We start from the raw sequence: 18,814 nt of genomic DNA, 5'->3' as shown, positions 1-18,814 counted from the left end.
ATGTTCCTGTTATTTACCAACTTTGTCTTCGATGACGCAAATAGCACTAACTGGAAAATGAACTGCTTGCGAAGATATACTCATTGAGCACAAATAGCTTACCGTTTCAAGACAGAAGCTCCAATTCAGTACTGTAACAAGTCTTGATTGTAATTTTGGGTTAAGAACCCAACAGTTCTTGCAAAACAATGTGTACTGAGACCGGATGTTACCTGTAACAAAAATTAATTGTTTCATTTTTGCATGTTCACAATTGTCATCGGTAAAAAAGTTAGACTTACAAAACCGAAATATATTTTCATCAGATGGCGCCGCTTTAAAAGTAGGATAACAAATATCCGTCTCTCCTTATCTTTCCTTCATTGGAAAAAACAAAATGAATTTCATTTAAGATTTTGTGATGGCCATTCGGAATTCATATTTTTCACATAACGGTTGGAATTCTGCGCAAGGTTGGTGCGTTAGTAGATTGCCCTTCGGCTAACTCAGAGGATGTCGGAATTTAATCTTCAAAGAAGGTAGCTTGAAAGAAATCATCATGTCGAGTGTCGGTTAAAATATCAGTTAATTCGTCGAATTTAGTCAATGTTTGGTAGGTCTAAGTGGGCTTAAAAACGTTTAACCGACTTTGCCGTTTATGAATTTCTTTCAATTTCTATCGCACATGTCAGAATTCTCTTCCGCCAAGTCATTTATCACATCATTCACTCAGGACGAGGTTTGAAGCAGTTTTAAAAACCGATGTTCTAATCATGATGGAAGTGAATCAGGTGTTTTCACAGACAGTGCTTACCACAATCTGTAGCCTTTTCGTCCTTAAATTTGTTTTTCCAACACACGTCATAAGTCAGTCATATCAGGCAGCTAATAAAATGTGGTTGTCTGTTCCTGTTCGGCTGTAGGTTCCATAGACATTCTCTTCCCCAGGCCCGCTGAACGTAACGGCCAAACGTAAGCGCCAGTGGAAAAGGTCCTTTAAGTATTATCAATTACTTATTAATTTTGTCCGCTTGTCGTTGGCCGATTTACGTAAGGTTTTTATTAGACCAAGCGCTGGACAATCTTTTATTTGTGGAGCCGTCAGTCTAATGTATGCACTGAGCCCCTTTTCATTGACATTTCCCTTGGCGCGGAAACTGCGAGAAACTATCCAACATGAACATGGAAATATTCTCCACCGTCAGATATGAATTAATTAAAAAGCGGTAAGCTTAAGAGCCAAGCGAGGAAAACGAATAAACTCGCTCCAAGGGCAACTGCAGAAGAATCAAGGAAGTAAATTAATTTGTTTGTTTTCATAGTAAGAGGCGATCTCTGTAAGAGCAGTCCAAAGGCATTTCGCATCGGAACAAAGTTTTCCCTCAAATTTTGCCCAATAAAGTATCTTTGGTAGCTAGTAAATAAAACCATATTAGTTTCTTGAAATCTCTATGTTAAAACAAAATTTTTACAGCTCTCAAAAGACAAAGCTGCAAAAGGCCCTTTTTTGACCTCTTGCGACATGGAAAATTTCAAAAGTTGAAAAGCCCAGTCCTCGTATCACACCGCATGCAGCAAAAAAATCTTTTGCATTCTTAAACTGTGTGATATATAAGGCGTATAAAGCGCATTTCAATTTTGATATTCGTTTATTCAGAGGTTCGTCATAATTTATTTAGACACTCGTTAGTCGACAGCTTTCTGAAATTGGTCAAAAGTGTTCTCTCTTTCCGGGTTGATATTGCTCAAGTCCAGACCAAACCATTGAAACTCCGCTTGGTTTTTTCTAATAAGATGTTTGACAGCAGAAAAATATAAATACATCTTGCACCTATTAATTTTTTTCGCCGTGGTGACTTCAAACTATTAGCGATTTTGCTAGCGTGACAGCCGATTATGCAAATTGGTTCATTGAGCAAACTCCGACCGTTTTATATAGGTAGCTCAATAAATCTTAGACTTTAACCGTTTTAAGTTTAAAAGATAGTGGGAAAGAGCTTTTAGTCCACACCGATTAATACTTTAAACATTCTAAAAGGCCAAAATTTGACAAATTTTACAATCTCGTGACGAAAGACGTCAACAACAACGTATCGAATATCATAATTTGATTAGCGCTCTCGGTCAACATTTAAATGGCAAACTCTTTTTTAAAAATTTGGCTTCTGTTATTTCATATTTGAGTTCTGACAGCTTACGCTATTCAAAACTGTAAGAACATTTCAGAAACAAACTGCAGGATTTTATTTGGTACAACTGGCGATAACAGCACACACTGAAACACACCGTGACTAGTGACTCTGTCACGTAATTCAATCGTGTAATTATCTTGAATAGTACTTGTTGCGTCTTAATAAAGCAGCGAAAACATTGTCTTTTGGCTCAGAAATCTAGTCGTCACTTGGCATGAAGAAATTGTCTTAGAACCACGGGTGCCAAGTTACGGTGTGATCCCCGGCGAGGCTCAGTTTATAAAGGAGGAAGGGTTGCCAAGCTGGTTTTCAGTTTTTCTGGTTTTCGGGGAAGGTTAAGTTTGAAGTGAATTGAAATGAAACTACAGTATATGTGCTTGGATTCTGCGTTGGACCAAAATGGGTCCTTTTCAACATAGTAAGTGGTCAGACAGCAAGCGATATACTGTGGAAGTAAGGTGAGGTATTTTTATTGAGAATTTGACCGTACTTTTTATTCCTAACAGCGGTTGGAAATATTCCCATACAAAATCTTGTAATTTGGCCATGACTCTTATTTTGCAAGTTGATCATCTCACAGCTGGAGCTTGGGCTGCCTGTGGTTATACATCACTTTGTGACACTAGATTCATCAATGTTTTTATTAACTTCAACTTTGTCAGAAATATCTTATTTGTGCAGCGGTATATTTATATAGCCAAGGCCATAACAAATCAGGGCAATAAGAGGGCGGAAGGTTATTCCATGTTTGTGCAATCTCAGACCAGACAGTGCCATGCCTGTGATGCAAGTGAAATTTTACATAAAACAGATATCTCTCTCATTGAAATTACTTGCACAAATCAAATAGAACTCCTTAATTTTGCCATTTTGCAGGATTCACTCTTTACTTAGGGTTAGGATTACTATGCGGCTTGCTTTAATCACTGCATGGCTTCTCCCATAGATCAGTTGTGGAAATTTCAATCGTTAAGTAAAAACCATTTATAAGAAATGTGGTACAAAACCTGATTTGCTTCACTGTCACCTCAAGCTTTGGATCCTTTGGTTGAGGATGTACAAATCTTGTTAGTTCAGTGGGTAAATAGCCAACTTTCTCATAGTCTGAGGAAGACATTATGTATACTGCAATTGCATTTTTGTTATAGGGTTTGTCAGGTTCAGCCTTAACATTAGCAAAGATGTGTTTATTATGTTCATAGTGATACCCATAGGCTACCTGTAATGCTTTCTCACTGGTATTTTTCAGAATAGCAAGTTCCCATAACTTTAAAAAGTAGACAATGTGTGATGTCCTCCATTGATTCATACAGATCTGAGTTGGAAAGTTAAGTCATCATGAGTGCATTATAATGAGCCAACTCATCAATTTGTTATGTATCCAAGATTCACCTACACAGTGGGGTACTTCGATAACAACAAAATCAGTTAACCTAAAGTTTTAGCAAACTTGAGCTACACATCTTGTGCATATAAACTGTATAAATAACTGAAAGGCACAAGAAAGGGAAATTTTAACTTGAAATTGTCAAAAATTGCATAAACCTGAAATAGGTCTTTTTAGACAGCCCACTTCTTTTGTGTTCTTTGTTTTCTATGGATAAGCTTCTGGCTCATTCAGAGTCAAGGTAGATAATAGTTTCAGTGGAAACTCTGTGGGAGAAAATGTCTCTTAAATTGAGCAACATAAAATTGCCCGACTTTGTCTCATTATAGTTGGCTCCAATTTTTTTTTTCTGGTGGTCACCCAACTTTTTGAATGCTGTATATATTTTTCAGTAACCAGCTGCTGCTGCTGATCATTACACTGCTTGTTGTCGGAGACTTTGTGATTCGTGCATGACACATGTTAGATGATGAGTGTGAACATTATGTCAAGAGCTAGAAGCACCACCTTTCGTGATTTTTTTACATTGATTGGTTTGCATGATTGACGCAACCTTGAATAACCTTTTCAATCAGTACTTAGCAACAACCAATCACAATGTAGAGAATATAGTATAAGAGAATGATTTCTTACAAGTTATTCAGAGTAGCTCTTTACACCCATTGTAAATGGGTGAATACGAGAGTGGAACAAAACAGTTTGATTGAGTCTAGTTCATTGGAATTGTATCTCTAGTAAATGGGGCAAAGTTTACAAAATCGTTACGCTGTTGGGAAGAGAACTAATCTGACCAAGATTGTGAGCAAGGTTATTCATCGGTAGTTTTGAGAAACTGTAGTGCATCATCGGCAGGAATTAGTTGGTCAAAGTGAAACACTTTCATTGGTGGTTTTCTTAAACTGTGTACACTGCAGTGAATATTTGAAGGCTGAGTCATTTCAAACAGGAAACAGATCATTGTGATTAGAGGCATGGCATCCTGAAATCCATTTGTATATTGTTTCTCTGTCACTCCACTTGTTGTGTGAAGCATTAGATAGTTACAGTATGTCTTGAAGTCCATGGGTGTTCCTGAAATTTTCCACCGTTAACATTGAAAGTACCTGAAAATACCTATGAATGCTGTTACTTTTCCAGGTGTCTGAGGAGCACATCATTTCTTCAGCTGAAGAATGTCAACCACCTTACTATGAGCATATTGAGGAGAATGAGTACTTATTTAACAGGTGGGTTTTATGTTTAATTACTATTAGCAGTGTTTAACTATTTCATAGTGTAAAATAGTTGAGTTTTCTACCCTTCAAACAACTTGTTACTGTTACCAGGGCAGCGTGATTTTCATTTCATGTTTCAGAAAGAAGAAAGTCAACAAGGAAGTACGCAGAATGCAGTGTGATTGTACCTTAGATCCTGGTCAGATAATGGCTGTGACACAGACTTCACTATATGCTGAATATGGTTATGTGCATTTTACAGTACGTGAACTTAGCAACCCACTGTTGAGGTCTTCTTAATCATATTTTTTGAGATAAGCTGAGCATGACCTGCCCTATGCCTTTTTATGGTATAAAACAAATAGATTCTTCAAATAAATTCCACATTTATATTGAGGTACAAACATCAGTGACACACTCAGCTGTGCCTTGTGTGCTATTTTTTTTGTTCTTATACCACATTTCAACATCGTCTGTGGTCTCCTGGATCAATGTCAGTATCTGAACAACTGCACACCTACTCCTCCCCTAATTCAACTACAGTCAACTGATAACAAGTTAGGATTAATGTTGGGTTAGGAGAGGGGTAGGTGCTCAGTTGATCAGATACTGACATTGATCCAATTTTTACTGAACAGATGCATGGAAACATGATTTTTTTCGTTGAACATATTGATATATTTTTTAACAGATGATCCATGTTCTAGTGGTTGTGGCAAGGACTGTCTTAACAGATTGTTGATGATAGAATGGTTGGTATCTTTTCCTCTCTTGTTGGTTAATTTTGCCAAAAGTCTTCCTTCTCACATCGTCATCGCCGATCACGTTGATCTCCAAATAGTAACAGCAGAAGTGCTTGTGGAGAGATGTGAAACAGGTTAGTGAAACTATCATTACAACATTAAGATTGATGTTACTGAAGTGGTAAGGGTTAGCTGTTGAAGCAACTGCCTCTTTAACAAAGATAATGGGTATTTTAACCCTTTAACTCCCAAGATCTGATTGTTCATTCTCTCCTCTAGCTGCTACACATTTCATTTTAAAGTAGTGATGAGAATTTGGTGTTTGATCAATTCAACAAATTCTACCTGATAAGTTTGAGTTTTCTCCTTACCTGTTTCTGGATGATATATGGATATTACTGGGAGAAGTTTCATCTTAATCACTTCTGGGAGTTAAATATGCTTTCATGAGAGATGATACTTATATGCTGATATCAGCCATGAGAGGATTTCAAATTTATGTACATGTACAGCACTTTTTGCAGGGCTGTAAAGTGAAAGTTGAAGTGTTTAAAACAGAGAAGAAAGGCTGGGAATCGAGAACTCTTGAAGATCTGGAATTGTAAGTTTATATTTTTACTTTTATCTTCAGGAAAGAAATGCCTTATTGGTACTCAATTTTGCAGCTCAGTAATTTTGTGTTTTCACCTCCTTTTTTTTTTTGGACCAATCACAGAGCAGAGTACAGCTAAAAACAAAAACAAATAATCCCCAATACTTTTGTCACTCAATTAAAAATTGTAACTGTTGTCCAGGAATCAGTGTGGTATGGAGTACTGTGGAGAAGTGATGAACTATAAAGATTTCCAGGAAAGAGCAGAGCATTATGATAGAGAAAACAGAAGACACTACTAATTCATGACATTTAGAGCTGATGAGGTAAGGAGTGGAAATCTTAACCTTTTCCTAAGTAGAGACAATAACAGCACTGCTGTGATGAGTGCTGATAAATTCTTTGGTCATTTTAAGGCTTTTCAAACCCAGAGTTGATCAGTAGATCACTATACCGAACAGTTATGACATCTTAGTAAAAGTGAGCAGGATTTCAAGAAGGGCTGATGGTCTGTTAACCTAGTAGGCCACTTCATATGATTTTGCTCCTTTTGCTGAATGAAATGACAATGATTAGTTTCACTGAAATAACCTGATTATTACTTCAAAGTGCACAAATGCATTCTCTGAGACCCAAGTTTTAGCATTTTTATGGAGGGAGAGGTGGGAGGAGGGTTGGTGTACCCCTAGATCCCTTCAAGTGGTTGTGCACATGTCAGGAGGTATCCCTTCTCTCCTTAGTCCCTCCTCCTTGCTGCCTTCTGTGATTCGTATCTAAAATCCTGCTTAATCCTTTAACTCTCAGAAGTAATTGACAAGAAACTTCTCCCTATTATATCCACACATAATTCAGCAAATAGGTAATGAGAATACTCAAACTTATCAGGGACAAGCTGCTATCTTGATCTAGCACCAAGTTCTCATAACCAATTTACAAGGAGATGTGAAGCAGCTACAGGGGAGAATTAACAATCAGATCTTGGGAGTTACAGGGTTAACTGTAATTCATTTGTCAACTGTGTGGATGGCATGTACTCCAGTCAGTTCAATGTTATGATCTCCAGCCTGTTATCATTTTCAAATTCTTTATCAACTGAGTTACAAGGAACTCCATAGCCAGCCCAGTTGTTTACTAAATTTATATGTGACTTACACCTAGCATTGAGCTTGAGTAAATTATGTTGAAATCATCCATTGTGGGAAATTAAATTTTGATATATGCTTATTCCTTGAATCAGAGCCTAAGCTCTGATAAGCACCCTCTCCCAAATAGATGTCCATCCCTCAGGCCTTAAGCACCCATCTTAAAAGAAGCACCTCCCCCCTCCTTCCTCACTTTCCTAAATAACAGGGACAGGAGGAAAACCTGTTTCTATTGCCTCAACCATAGGGCAATCAGTACGGGAGAGTAATATTAGCACCCCCCTCAATTCAGTGCCCAGTCCTTCCAATAAGAACCCATCTTTTTAAATATTATACGTAATACAGTACATGTAGGTGGACTAATCACTATAGTTCATGGTTTTGTTACTTAATGAGTTATAGCTTCTTTAAAATTCCTTCTTTGTTCAGCTAATTGATGCCACCTACAAGGGGAACTTGTCTCAGTTTATCAGCCACAGCTGTGACTCAAACCGTGAAACTCAAAAGGTAGTTTAATAAATTGTTCAGTCCATTTTACCAGTTTATATTATGATCAATAATGCCAGCTTTTCACTTCTTTTTCTAGGGGTAATCTATAGTAGATTGATTGACAGGAAACTGAAAGAAATAATATTCATACACTATCCAATAAATCAATAAATTATGAGAATACTCAAACTTATCAGGTTTAAGTTTTTATCTCGATCTAACATCAAATTCTTGTAACTAATTTACAAGGAAATGTGTAGCAGCTAGAGGGGAGAATTAACAATCAGATCTTTTAAACAAACTCTCCTTGTCAGCACCTTATGAAATGTATAGAGAACAGTACAGAGAATCTGCATACTGATGCTAGACTTTAGAGGTATGAGGTCACACAATTTAGGTGTAATTTGTGCTTTTCTTTTCTTTCTCCATGTAAGCAACCCCACCTATCACAAGCTCACCAAGGAGGAGATGTAAAAAGCAAACAAGGAATTTGTCAAATGAATTTGATGAAATGAATTTTGTTCTTGAGCTTGTCCCAGATGAGATTGCTCATTTGCATGTATGTTTTCTGTTATGAGATACAGAGTTCTATTAGTAAATAACCACTTGGAAGTGAAGGGGAATTCCCTTTAAAAATGGGCTTAAAAATGGGTCACAACTTTTGTCAAATTTGAGGCAGTTTTAGAAAACATGATCTAGCGTAATGATTGATGAAATTCCATATTATTTCACCTACCAGATTGCAAGTTGATGTCTATGATATGAATTTGCAACTGAACTTTGTGGCACTTTTTTTTGTTTCACAAAGCTGTTGTTACAATTAATTTTTTCACCAAAAGACATTATTCTCTAATTTTGTTTTAAGTTGGAAGATGAGGTTGAGAAACTTCCAGGTGATCACAGAGGGTTGGTACACAGTAACCAGGCATTGAGGCTGTCCAGATTGATGGTGCGGGCAGAGACTATGGTAACCAGTCAACTCGCCGACGGACCAACTCGCCGACGCCAACTCGCCGACGTATAAAATCGAGTAGAGACGTCGGCGAGTTGGTCGTCAATCCAATACAACTTATTAGAAGTTAAACATACAGAGAAGTAAACGATATTTAGTAAAAAAACACTGGCGAACATTGGTGAACATCAAACAGAAGCTTAAACATCGGTGAACATTGGTGAACATCACCAATGACTATAACGAACGAGTTATTGTGCGACAACAACACCGTAAAGACTCATCTTGTCAATCGCTCAGATTTTTTAACGAAAACTTGGCTTTCTAGACGAGATCTTTAGTAAAATGCAATTATTTTTATTTGCAACAAAGTTTATAAGGATCTTAAGGCGAATAAAGCGAAGTAAACCTCACCAACGACTCTAACAGCTTCAGACGCGAACGAGTTATTGTGTGACAACAACACCGTTAAGACTCAGCATGTCAATCGCTCAGTTTGTTTAACGAAAACTTGGCTTTCTAGACAAGATCTTTAGTAAAAAGTATTTTTTTTTATTAGGCAATTACAGAGTAAGGTGTTTGGATTATGGGAGAAATATGAAAATGGTGAAAGAACAGCGGCCCAATTATTGAAATCGATGTCGAGATTAAACGGACCTACAAGAGCAGAGTAATTGCATGATATACATTACTTTCACATGTTCATCTGATCTTTATAATAAATGGAATTTTATCGTTTTTATCGTAAATCAAACGTTCTCGATCATGAATAAATCTTTCTTTAAAGTTAAAAAAAAAACGTGGTTCCGCGTGGTTGCTATGGTTGTCACACAATAACTCGTTCGCGTCTGAAGCTGTTAGAGTCATTGGTGAGGTTTACTTAGCTTTATTCGCCTTACGATCCTTATAAACTTTGTTGCAAATAAAAAGAATTGCTTTTTACTGAAGATCTTGTCTAGAAAGCCAAGTTTTCGTGAAAAAAACTGAGCGATTGACATGATGAGTTTTTACGGTGTTGCAGTCACACAACTCGTTCGCGTCTGAAGCTGTTAGAGTCATTGGTGAGGTTTACTTCGCTTTATTCGCCTTAAGATCCTTATAAACTTTGTTGCTGTCATGTATTACTTAAGAACTACACACCCCAAACGATATGGCGGTTCGGTAAGTAAAAGACTGTTTAATGAAGCCTCATGCGTGCGCATGAGCAAACCATATATGGTAGCACACAACATACAACACACTGGAAAACCATAACATTCCTCCACACATAAGACGATCTGTCCCTAGTTTTCAAAACAAGCCCTAAAATACAATTTCAAGGAAAACATAAAATAAACCAACAGTGTCCGGTAACCACAGTTCGAAAGGTAAGAACGACCTTTAAACAAGAAAACGAACAGAATAAAACAAAGTTCAGAGATCAAGCCTCTGTGGTGCCCTGCGAACTCTCTGAGGGTGTTGTCGCATTTTGACCATCGGACTAACTGTAGCTGGTTTAGCATCAGGAGGGTCAGGTACCGTAGGTGTGGAAACAGGAACCATCTTTGGTTGATTTTTTTTTGAACCTCCTGGAGCTGTGCCACTCTCAGTGGTTGGAGTACTTGATGTAATTGGGGTCAGTGGTGTGTTGGCCACTTCAGGTTGGCTGACTTCAACACTACAGTCGGCGTCAGTGCTTTCAACTGTGTGTCCAACTGCCGTTGGTCTCAACTGATCAATATGTCGGCGCCAGATCAGTCCCGGTGCCACCTGTACCTCATACATCAGCGGACCTGTTTTGTTAACAATCAGCCCTGGACGCCACTTCAGATCCCCTCGATAATCCCGTGACATAACTGAGTCACCAATCTCTAACTGGCGATACTGTTTACCCTTGTCAATCGCTGCCTTAATGCTCTGCTGGTGTTGTTGGTTAACCATCTTACGGTTTAAGTTAGGTTTCACCAAATCTAGGAGAGTACGCAATGGTCTTCCCAGGAGTAACTGTGCTGGGCTCTCACCGGTGGTGGAGTGTGGAGTGTTCCTGTAAGCTATGAGAAACTTCGCCAACTTCTCCCTCACTGGCTTGGGGCTTTGACGCATGGAACGCAAAGCCTGTTTGAAGGTTTGTACTGTCCTTTCCGCAAGACCATTCGTCGCTGGATGGTACGGTGCTGAAGTTATATGGCGGATGCCATTGGACTTGACAAATGTCTGGAATTCCTCAGAAACAAACTGTGTACCATTGTCACTGACTATCTGTTCTGGAATTCCAAATCTGGCGAACAAATCGCGTAGAATTTCGATAGTCGAACTTGAAGAAGTTGACTTGACTGGAACCACTTCTGGCCACTTGGTGTGTGCGTCGACAACCACTAAGAACATCGAGTTCTGAAATGGCCCTGCGTAGTCGATGTGTATACGCTGCCATGGTGTAGTGGCCCACTCCCACGGATGTAGTGGTGTTTTAGCAGGCATCTTCTGGTTTTGCTGACACCCGCTGCAGCCTTTCGCTAGCTCTTCCAGATGACCATTGATATTAGGCCACCATACGTAGCTCCTCGCGAGTGCTTTCATTTTGACCATGCCCAGATGCCCATCATGAAGTTCCTCTAACACTCTGCTTTGTAACTTATTGGGAACTACCACTCTCATTCCCCATAGGATGCAGCCTTGGTGAACTGTCAGTTCATTGCGTCGCTCGTAATAAGGCTTGTCTCCCTCCACACGAGTAGACCATCCTTTCACGATAGAATCATGTATCCTCGCTAGGACAACGTCACGACGTGTTTCTCTTGCTACTGCTTCACTGGTTATAGGTAATGGCACAAACTGAGAGGCGTGGAACACCTCTGTTGAATCCACCTCCAAGTCTTCTCGCTCTTTCTGCTGGAGAGGGAGCCGCGACAGTCCATCGGCATTGCAGTGTTTGGTTGTACTCTTATACTCAATGATATAGTCGAACCCAGACAAGAACAATGCATATCGCTGAAGCCTTGCAGCAGTCATGGCTGGAACTCCCTTTTCTGGGTGGAAGATGGCAGTGAGGGGCTTGTGGTCTGTAATGAGCGTAAATCGTCTCCCATAGAGGTAAACATGAAATCGTTTCACCCCCCACACAATGGACAATGCCTCCTTGTCTATCTGTGCATACCGTCGTTCAGTCTTGGTCAACGATCGGGACGCAAAAGCTACCGGCCTTTCGCTACCATCGGACATGACGTGTGAAAGAACCGCGCCGATGCCAGTTGGTGACGCATCACATGCCAGCCTAACCGGTAATGCTGGGTCATAGTGCGTTAACACCTGCTCAGATGTAATCATACGCTTAGCCTCAGTGAACGCTCGCTCGCACCGTTCAGTCCACTGCCATTCGTTGTTTTGCTCTAACAACTGGTGAAGTGGGTGGAGAACTGTAGACGCATTGGGCAAGAAACGGTTGTAATAGTTTACGAGCCCTAAAAATGAGCGAAGCTGTGACACATTCTCAGGTCTTGGTGCGCTGACCACTGCTTCAATCTTCTCTTGTGTCTTGTGTAGACCTTCCTTATCGATCTCATGCCCACAAAACTGAACTCTATCTTTGAAGAACTCGCACTTCTCCTTGTTAGCCTTCAGACCCGCATCTTGTAATCGCTTGAGTACACTCTCCAGGTTCTCCAAATGTTCTTCATCGGTTTTGCCTGTGACAATCATGTCATCAAGGATGCACTGGGTCCCAGGTATTCCCTGTAATACCTGGTCTATGGCACGCTGCCAAATGGCTGGAGACGAAGAGATGCCAAAGACTAAGCGATTGTATCGAAAAAGGCCCTTGTGTGTATTAATCGTAAGGAGTTCCTTGGATCTTTCGGTTACTTCCATCTGGTGATAAGCTTGGCGAAGGTCAAGCTTGCTGAAATGTCTACCGCCAGCCAAATTTGCAAAAATATCCTCTATACGTGGCAGAGGGTACTGTTCTGCAAGAAGTACTGGGTTCACTGAGACCTTAAAATCGCCACAAACTCGTACCGATCCGTTTCGCTTGACTACCGGGACAATTGGGGTCGCCCATTCACTGTATTCTACTTTAGAGAGAATACCTTCCTTCTCTAAGCGTGTCAATTCTGCTTCTACTTTGGGGCGGAGTGCGTATGGCACTTGGCGTGGTTTATGAAAGCTGGACTGGCAGCCTTCCTCGACCTTCAAATCCGCCTTGTAGCCTTTAAGTGTGCCCAGATTTTCGGAGAATACAGACTCGTACTTCTGTAGTAGCTGATCCACTTTGTGTGCCATACCCCCTTCTGAAGTCTTGCTAAGCTTAAAGGTTTTGATTTCACCCCAGTTCAGTTGAATGTTGGACAGCCAGTCACGCCCAAACAGTGCTGGTCCCTGCGTCTCAACAACTTGTAGGTTTAACTCTTTTTCCTGGCCCTTGAACTTAACATTACATCTCATCTCTCCCTTAGGTGTGATTTTCTGCCCAGTGTATGTCTTAAGTGTCACCAGGCTCTTTGAAAGTTTGACATGATTAAAATGTTCCTTATATAGTTTGTATGGAAGTACTGACACCGCTGACCCTGTGTCTAGTTCCATCTTGACCACCTTTCCCTGTATTTCGGGGTTGACCCATATTACGTGATCCTTGTCACCCACATTATTAACCTCAAGGGATGCCAAATAATCATCGCTGTCCCCGTCATCGCTGTCTACATAATTTACTGGGGGTTGGGAAGCTTGTGTCTCTTTTTTCTTTGATTTACAAGCCCTCACAATGTGACCAGTCTTGTTACAGTGGTGGCATTTTTCTTTCTTGAATGGACAACTTTTGTGATCATGAATTCCCAAACAGCGGTAGCAACTTTGATCACCCGTTCTCTTGGGGGAAAAAGAACCCTTTTTCTCTGAAAGCTTGGCTTCTCTCTTGAATTTAAGCTTCTTGCCTGGCTTTGATTTGGCTAATAAATCGATTGATTCTGACGCTTTATTCCCCTGGAGAGCTTCAACATCTTTGTAAGATTGCTCAATAGCTAAGCACTTTGCAACAGCAATGTCAAATGTTAGTTCCTCAAGCTTAAGTTTCAAAAGCTCTGACATCATTCTCTTATCTCGAATACCCGAAACCAGTCTATCTCTAAGCCTTTCCAAACGCATGGCGTCGTTAAATTTGCAATCCATAGCTAGATGTTTCAAAACAGCAACATATTGACTCACCGTTTCTCCTGCGTTACGTGCTCGGTTGTCAAACTCATACCTGGCTACTAAAGCAGACTTCTGTGGCTTCAATTGTTCGCGGAGACGCTCTACGATTGCGTTGTACGTGAGAGAATCTTCTCCTAACAAGGTCGGAGCCATCAAATCTTTCGCCAGTTGGTACGTTTCAGTGGGAAGATTGGTTAACAGGATGGCTTTCTTCTGTTTCGCGTCGGTCACTCCATTGGCCACGAAGAAGAATCCTAACTGTTCTGTATACGCCTCGAAGTCAGTTCCCACAGTGAACTTTTGAACTTTTCCGATGTTACGAACTGGATTTGGTGCCGTATTTGCATCGCTGGCCATCGTGGACGTTATGTGGATTTAGTTTCGGGATGTCTTCACTTTTAGCAGCCAAAAAGGTCCCTTAACATCCCATCCTCGTCGCCAAAATTGTCATGTATTACTTAAGAACTACACACCCCAAACGATATGGCGGTTCGGTAAGTAAAAGACTGTTTAATGAAGCCTCATGCGTGCGCATGAGCAAACCATATATGGTAGCACACAACATACAACACACTGGAAAATCATAACAGTTGCAAATAAAAAGAAACGCTTTTTACGAAAGATCTTGTCTAGAAAGCCAAGTTTTCGTTAAAAAAAAACTGAGCGATTGACATGATGAGTCTTTACGGTGTTGTTGTCACACAATAACTCGTTCGCGTCTGAAGCTGTTAGAGTCTTTGGTGAGGTTTACTTCGCTTTATTCGCCTTAAGATCCTTATAAACTTTGTTGCAAATAAAAAGAAATGCTTTTTACTTAAGATCTCGTCTAGAGAGTTTTCGTTAAAAAATCTGAGCGATTGACATGATGAATCTTTACGGTGTTGTTGTCGCACAATAACTCGTTCGCGTCTTAGCTGTTATAGTCATTGGTGATGTTCACCAATGTTCACCGATATTTAAGCTTCTGTTTGATGTTCACCAATGTCCAATGTTTTTTTACTAAATATCGTTTAATTTTCTGTATGTTTAGCTTCTAATAAGTTGTATTAGATTGACGACCAACTCGCCGACGTCTCTACTCGATTTTATACGTCGGCGAGTTGGTGTCGGCGAGTTGGTCCGTCGGCGAGTTGACCGTAAACCGAGACTATGGAACAGAGGATAATGCTTCTGAAAATCCTACAGGTATTTGATAACCAGTTCCATGTGTCTCTTGTAGAATCCCTCTCAAAGAAGGTTGGCAGAATTAAATCTTGCTGAAAACAAGAGCTTTTATTCAAATGAAAAACTTGGCATAGAGTAGCATGCGTGGATTTTTATTCTTTGTGTATGGACTTGCTTAAAATATCCATGTATGGATTAAATAAAAGTTTGCATAAACAGGCAAAGTTGTTGGAAAATAGCATTTAAGAGTACAAGATAACCACAAAAAGTATTGTGGGTAGTTTCCAGGTCACTGTCACTAGACCTCAGGATTTTACAGTAGCAAATCTGAGAAAGTGTATTTGACTTATTAAAATTCATTGATCACCAAACCAAACCTCAGATGACCAACAGGTTTGTTTGTGTAATTTTGTCCTTTTTCCAACAACCTTTCTTGAAAACAGCTGTATACAGATGAAGAGTTACAGTCATAACATTCTGTAGCATATAAATGTGGTTTTTCAATTGCTTAAAATTTGTGCTCTTTGTCTACAAGTTTGTTTGATTGTTTTTTATTTTGTTTTTATAGCACACCACAAACCAGTCATGTTTAAAAGGGTTCCTCAGGTATCAGGGGCTTTCTCTAATTTGGAACTGGATGGTGGACAGTGGAGGAAAGAAAATGAAACTTCAGTTAGAGGTGATGATCAATGTGTACTTTCTCCTTGTAGAGTTATATAGTAGCTCAGGAGAATTACAGGAATGATCATTCCAGAAAATGTTCAACAAGAAAGCAAATTTGCTACACCAGTGTAGCAAGAATTGTATGCACGTCAAGGATTTGTTAGTGTTTCAACATGCACAGTGTACATGTACAATGATGTTTGGTTTGTCAGAAATTTTGAAGAGAGACTGAAGGGGGAAGTCACAAGGGCAAAACTGTGGAATGGTATTCCTGAAGAGTATTTATGGAGTTAGGGTTTTTTGCCAATGATTATATATTTATCTCATATATAGTTTTATACAATGTGAACTGTTTTGCCGATGTATACATTTTTTGTTGTGGGGTGTTACAGTCCTACAGGCTAAGAGACCACATCTGCTTGTGGTTATGCCTGCGTTCTTGTGCGTCAAGCAACTAGGGGTACGTTCACTGATCTATCACAACTTATCTATTCGCATTATTTCAAATCTTTCCCACTAGCTTGCCAGTACCCCTGGGGGGAGAGAGGCATTGTGGGAGTAAAAAAGGTGTCTCGGCTTGGAAAACAACAACATGGCGGTCAAACGTTGGGCATGCGTAAGAGATCAATTATTGTCGGCTGTACGCCAATTTCCTGCGCAAAAGTCAATGGAAAACACGAAAACAATAATAAATCTCGCAAAATAAGCGAGAAAAAATTGGAACGTTCATAGAAATTTGTACAAGGAAACGAAGAGAGGGAAAAGGAAACCGAGAGAATTTTCAAACACAAAGCTTATTCAAGTACAGGTATCCTGTTGATTTTCTATTCTGTTTTGAATTTTCTATTCTGTTTTGAATTTTCTATTCTGTTTTGAGTTTTCTATTCTGTTTTTAGTTTTACCAGAAAGGTTATACGTTTTTAAAACACCGTGAGTTACTAGCTGGTGTGGTTGTTTGTAACTCGTGCGAACTCGACTCGACAAACTAGAGCTTTACTTCAGACCCCTTGAGCCAGAGTCTAACGCGCTAAAACTGGGGCATCTTTTGCCTTCTTTTTGTTTGTAGGAAGTTTACCGAATACCGAAGAAAACTGCAACTCCAGTAAGTATTATTAAAGTGACACTCGAAACAGTGGGCATTTTTCCTCTCCGTTTTTATTTATTTATTTTGTATTTTGTCTTCGTTTTAGCTTTTTTTTTAAAGCCGATCGTTGATGCATAAGGAGAGGGTGAAACTCTCTTGTTGAAAAAAAAGAGAGTCTATTCTTAGTTAGCCAGAGTGTTGGTATCGCATTCCATTTTGCTGCTTTTAACTTTTGCAATTTGGTAGATGGTCTTAAATGTTGTTGTTGTTTGTTTGACATTCAATTGCATGATCGTCTGATTCTCTTTGTTCAGGCCAAGCAAGACCGTGTTGCCGAGTTGTTAGTCGCAGCTAGCCCAACAGGTAGGTAAATTCTATTTTACATGATCGTGTTTATTGCTTGATTGATCAGTTTTTTGACCATGGAACCCTGATATAGTTACGCATTTTCATCAGAGGGTGAATTTTGTGTAAAACGTGTGTGACAAAGTTTTTTTCAGATTTTATTTGTTGTTTCACGGGGGCGGAAGAAAGAAAGAACTTAACTTCCCATGAGGATCATCACAATTTGGAAAAACTTATTGTTAAAAAGTGATTAATTTGATGTTGTTTTTCAGGAAGTGGTGACGGTGATCATGCAAGGTGAGACAACAAATTGAATAAGTGATTGAAAAAAAGAACAGGTTTGAAGAATTTCTACGTTCAGAAGATGAATTTTTATACCGTCTGGGCTTGGAAATTAAGGGTTACCATTGATAGAGCGTTTTTCGATTGAGTGCCTTAAAACAAAACCAAAGTACTTATTATGGAAAGAAGAATGGAAAATACCCTGAAGAGCCAATGAGAACTCGGAGTAAAAACAAGCAAACCGCCCAAAAGGCAGGAAAATGCGGGCGACCAAGTCGTGATTGATTTTAGTTTTGCATCTGATTGGTCGAGAGAGTGACGCGAGTTTTTTCGGACCAATCATAGAGCAGAGTAGAGTAAAACCAGTACAAACCCAGATTACTTTGGAAACTCAATTAAAAGTTACTCTATTAATGGTCTTTGAATCTCTGATCTGATCTATGATTGTATTTCTGTAGGACTCCTATTGAGAACATCGGTTCTCCAGGAAAATTAGATGCCATCGTGAAGAGTTTACAGGACTCCCCCAAACCCCTCTATCCATCTGAATCCAGAACTCCGCCCGTTTCTCAGGGATTCTCTACCTGTAGTGAAGACACTGAGATGCCGCAAGACTCTTCGAGTGCTACCCCTCCGTCAAAAACTGGTGACTTCAGTGCTTTGGAATTCGGAGAAGACGTGGATACCCAAGCGGATTCAACTCCTGATAAAGGAGAAGGAACTCATTCAAGTTCACGCGTGTCGGATTCTGTTGAAGTTACTCAGAAACAAGCTTCGAAATCACAGACCATGATGCAGACATTCGGTTGTCAACAGCGCATAAGCGTCGGTGTGGAGCATGGGATGGGCTCTTTCCAACATAAACCCGGCTGCAGCAAAAAGAAAAAGAAAAAATGGAATCAATTGCAGAACTTATTCTAGCAACAGGGAAGAAATCCTCAAGGATTGGTAGATAAAAACGCTGGGAACTTTAACGTGAATCCTCAAACAAACTTAAGACCTCAGTAAGGTACGGCAATCCAGTGGAGAGGTCAGTCGCAAAATCCCCAATAGTCTTAGCTTGTATTTAGGCGTTATTAACATTTCAAATCTCGGAGAATAATTGTAAGTACAAAGTTCTGTCGTTTCTGTTATGTCATTTATTAGGATGTGAAATAATTTATCTTCTCAAATGCATCCATGTAAAATACTTCATTCGTTTGTTCGGACAGTTTTCCGCCGGTTGCTATCTATGTGCTCTTGCGAATGTATTGCGTTTGTTTTTGATGTCGGTGCTGTGCGTTTTTCCTTGAAGGAAAGAGCTAACATTGAAGATAACTAGAGATAGGAACGAATCCGACTCCTCGTCTTGTTTGTAAATTATTTCACACAACTCTACTTTTACTTTTTAAAGTTCTGCTGTCACTCGCTGTGTTTGTCTGTCACT

The 18,814-nt window shown here is 39.7% G+C and overlaps 3 protein-coding genes across 7 annotated transcripts in view; all 3 read left to right on the top strand.

Annotated features, from left to right (window-relative positions):
- Positions 1-2,308: 2,308 nt before the first annotated feature.
- Positions 2,309-12,577, top strand: LOC149034062 (uncharacterized). Of its 2 annotated transcripts, none has more exons than XM_089193390.1 (6): positions 2,309-2,629; positions 4,696-4,784; positions 4,913-4,971; positions 5,464-5,649; positions 8,173-8,297; positions 8,604-12,577. In XM_089193390.1, the coding sequence occupies exons 3-6, from the start codon at positions 4,944-4,946 to the stop codon at positions 8,760-8,762; spliced, it is 498 nt and encodes a 165-aa protein (XP_089049516.1). In that variant the 5' UTR covers positions 2,309-2,629; positions 4,696-4,784; positions 4,913-4,943; the 3' UTR covers positions 8,763-12,577. The 2 variants fall into 2 exon arrangements, with proteins under 2 accessions (XP_089049516.1, XP_089049517.1); XM_089193391.1 differs by having other exon boundaries at positions 4,913-5,033.
- Positions 7,133-18,814, top strand: part of LOC149034057 (histone-lysine N-methyltransferase SETD2-like) — a 65,581-nt gene continuing 53,899 nt past the window's right edge. Inside the window, exon 1 of one of the 2 annotated variants that reach the window (XM_089193384.1) lies at positions 7,133-7,756. The gene's annotated coding sequence lies outside the window, so the exon portion shown is untranslated. The remainder of the gene's footprint in view (positions 7,757-18,814) is intronic. The other variant, XM_089193385.1, reaches the window with a different exon arrangement.
- LOC149034058 (uncharacterized) overlaps positions 14,311-18,814 on the top strand; it is a 34,085-nt gene continuing 29,581 nt past the window's right edge. The window contains exons 1-7 of one of the 3 annotated variants that reach the window (XM_089193387.1): positions 14,873-15,035; positions 15,583-15,693; positions 16,198-16,293; positions 16,744-16,779; positions 17,076-17,124; positions 17,379-17,403; positions 17,847-18,722. In XM_089193387.1, coding sequence (XP_089049513.1) covers positions 16,270-16,293; positions 16,744-16,779; positions 17,076-17,124; positions 17,379-17,403; positions 17,847-18,309 — 597 coding nt within the window. In that variant the 5' untranslated portion in view covers positions 14,873-15,035; positions 15,583-15,693; positions 16,198-16,269 and the 3' untranslated portion in view covers positions 18,310-18,722. The other 2 variants (XM_089193388.1, XM_089193389.1) reach the window with 2 other exon arrangements.

This window comes from Pocillopora damicornis, chromosome 14, assembly GCF_964200805.1.
Source record: "Pocillopora damicornis chromosome 14, jaPocDami1.2, whole genome shotgun sequence".
Lineage (NCBI taxonomy): Eukaryota > Metazoa > Cnidaria > Anthozoa > Scleractinia > Pocilloporidae > Pocillopora > Pocillopora damicornis.
Note: the sequence above shows the minus strand (reverse complement) of the source record. Positions and strands in the feature narration are given on the sequence as shown.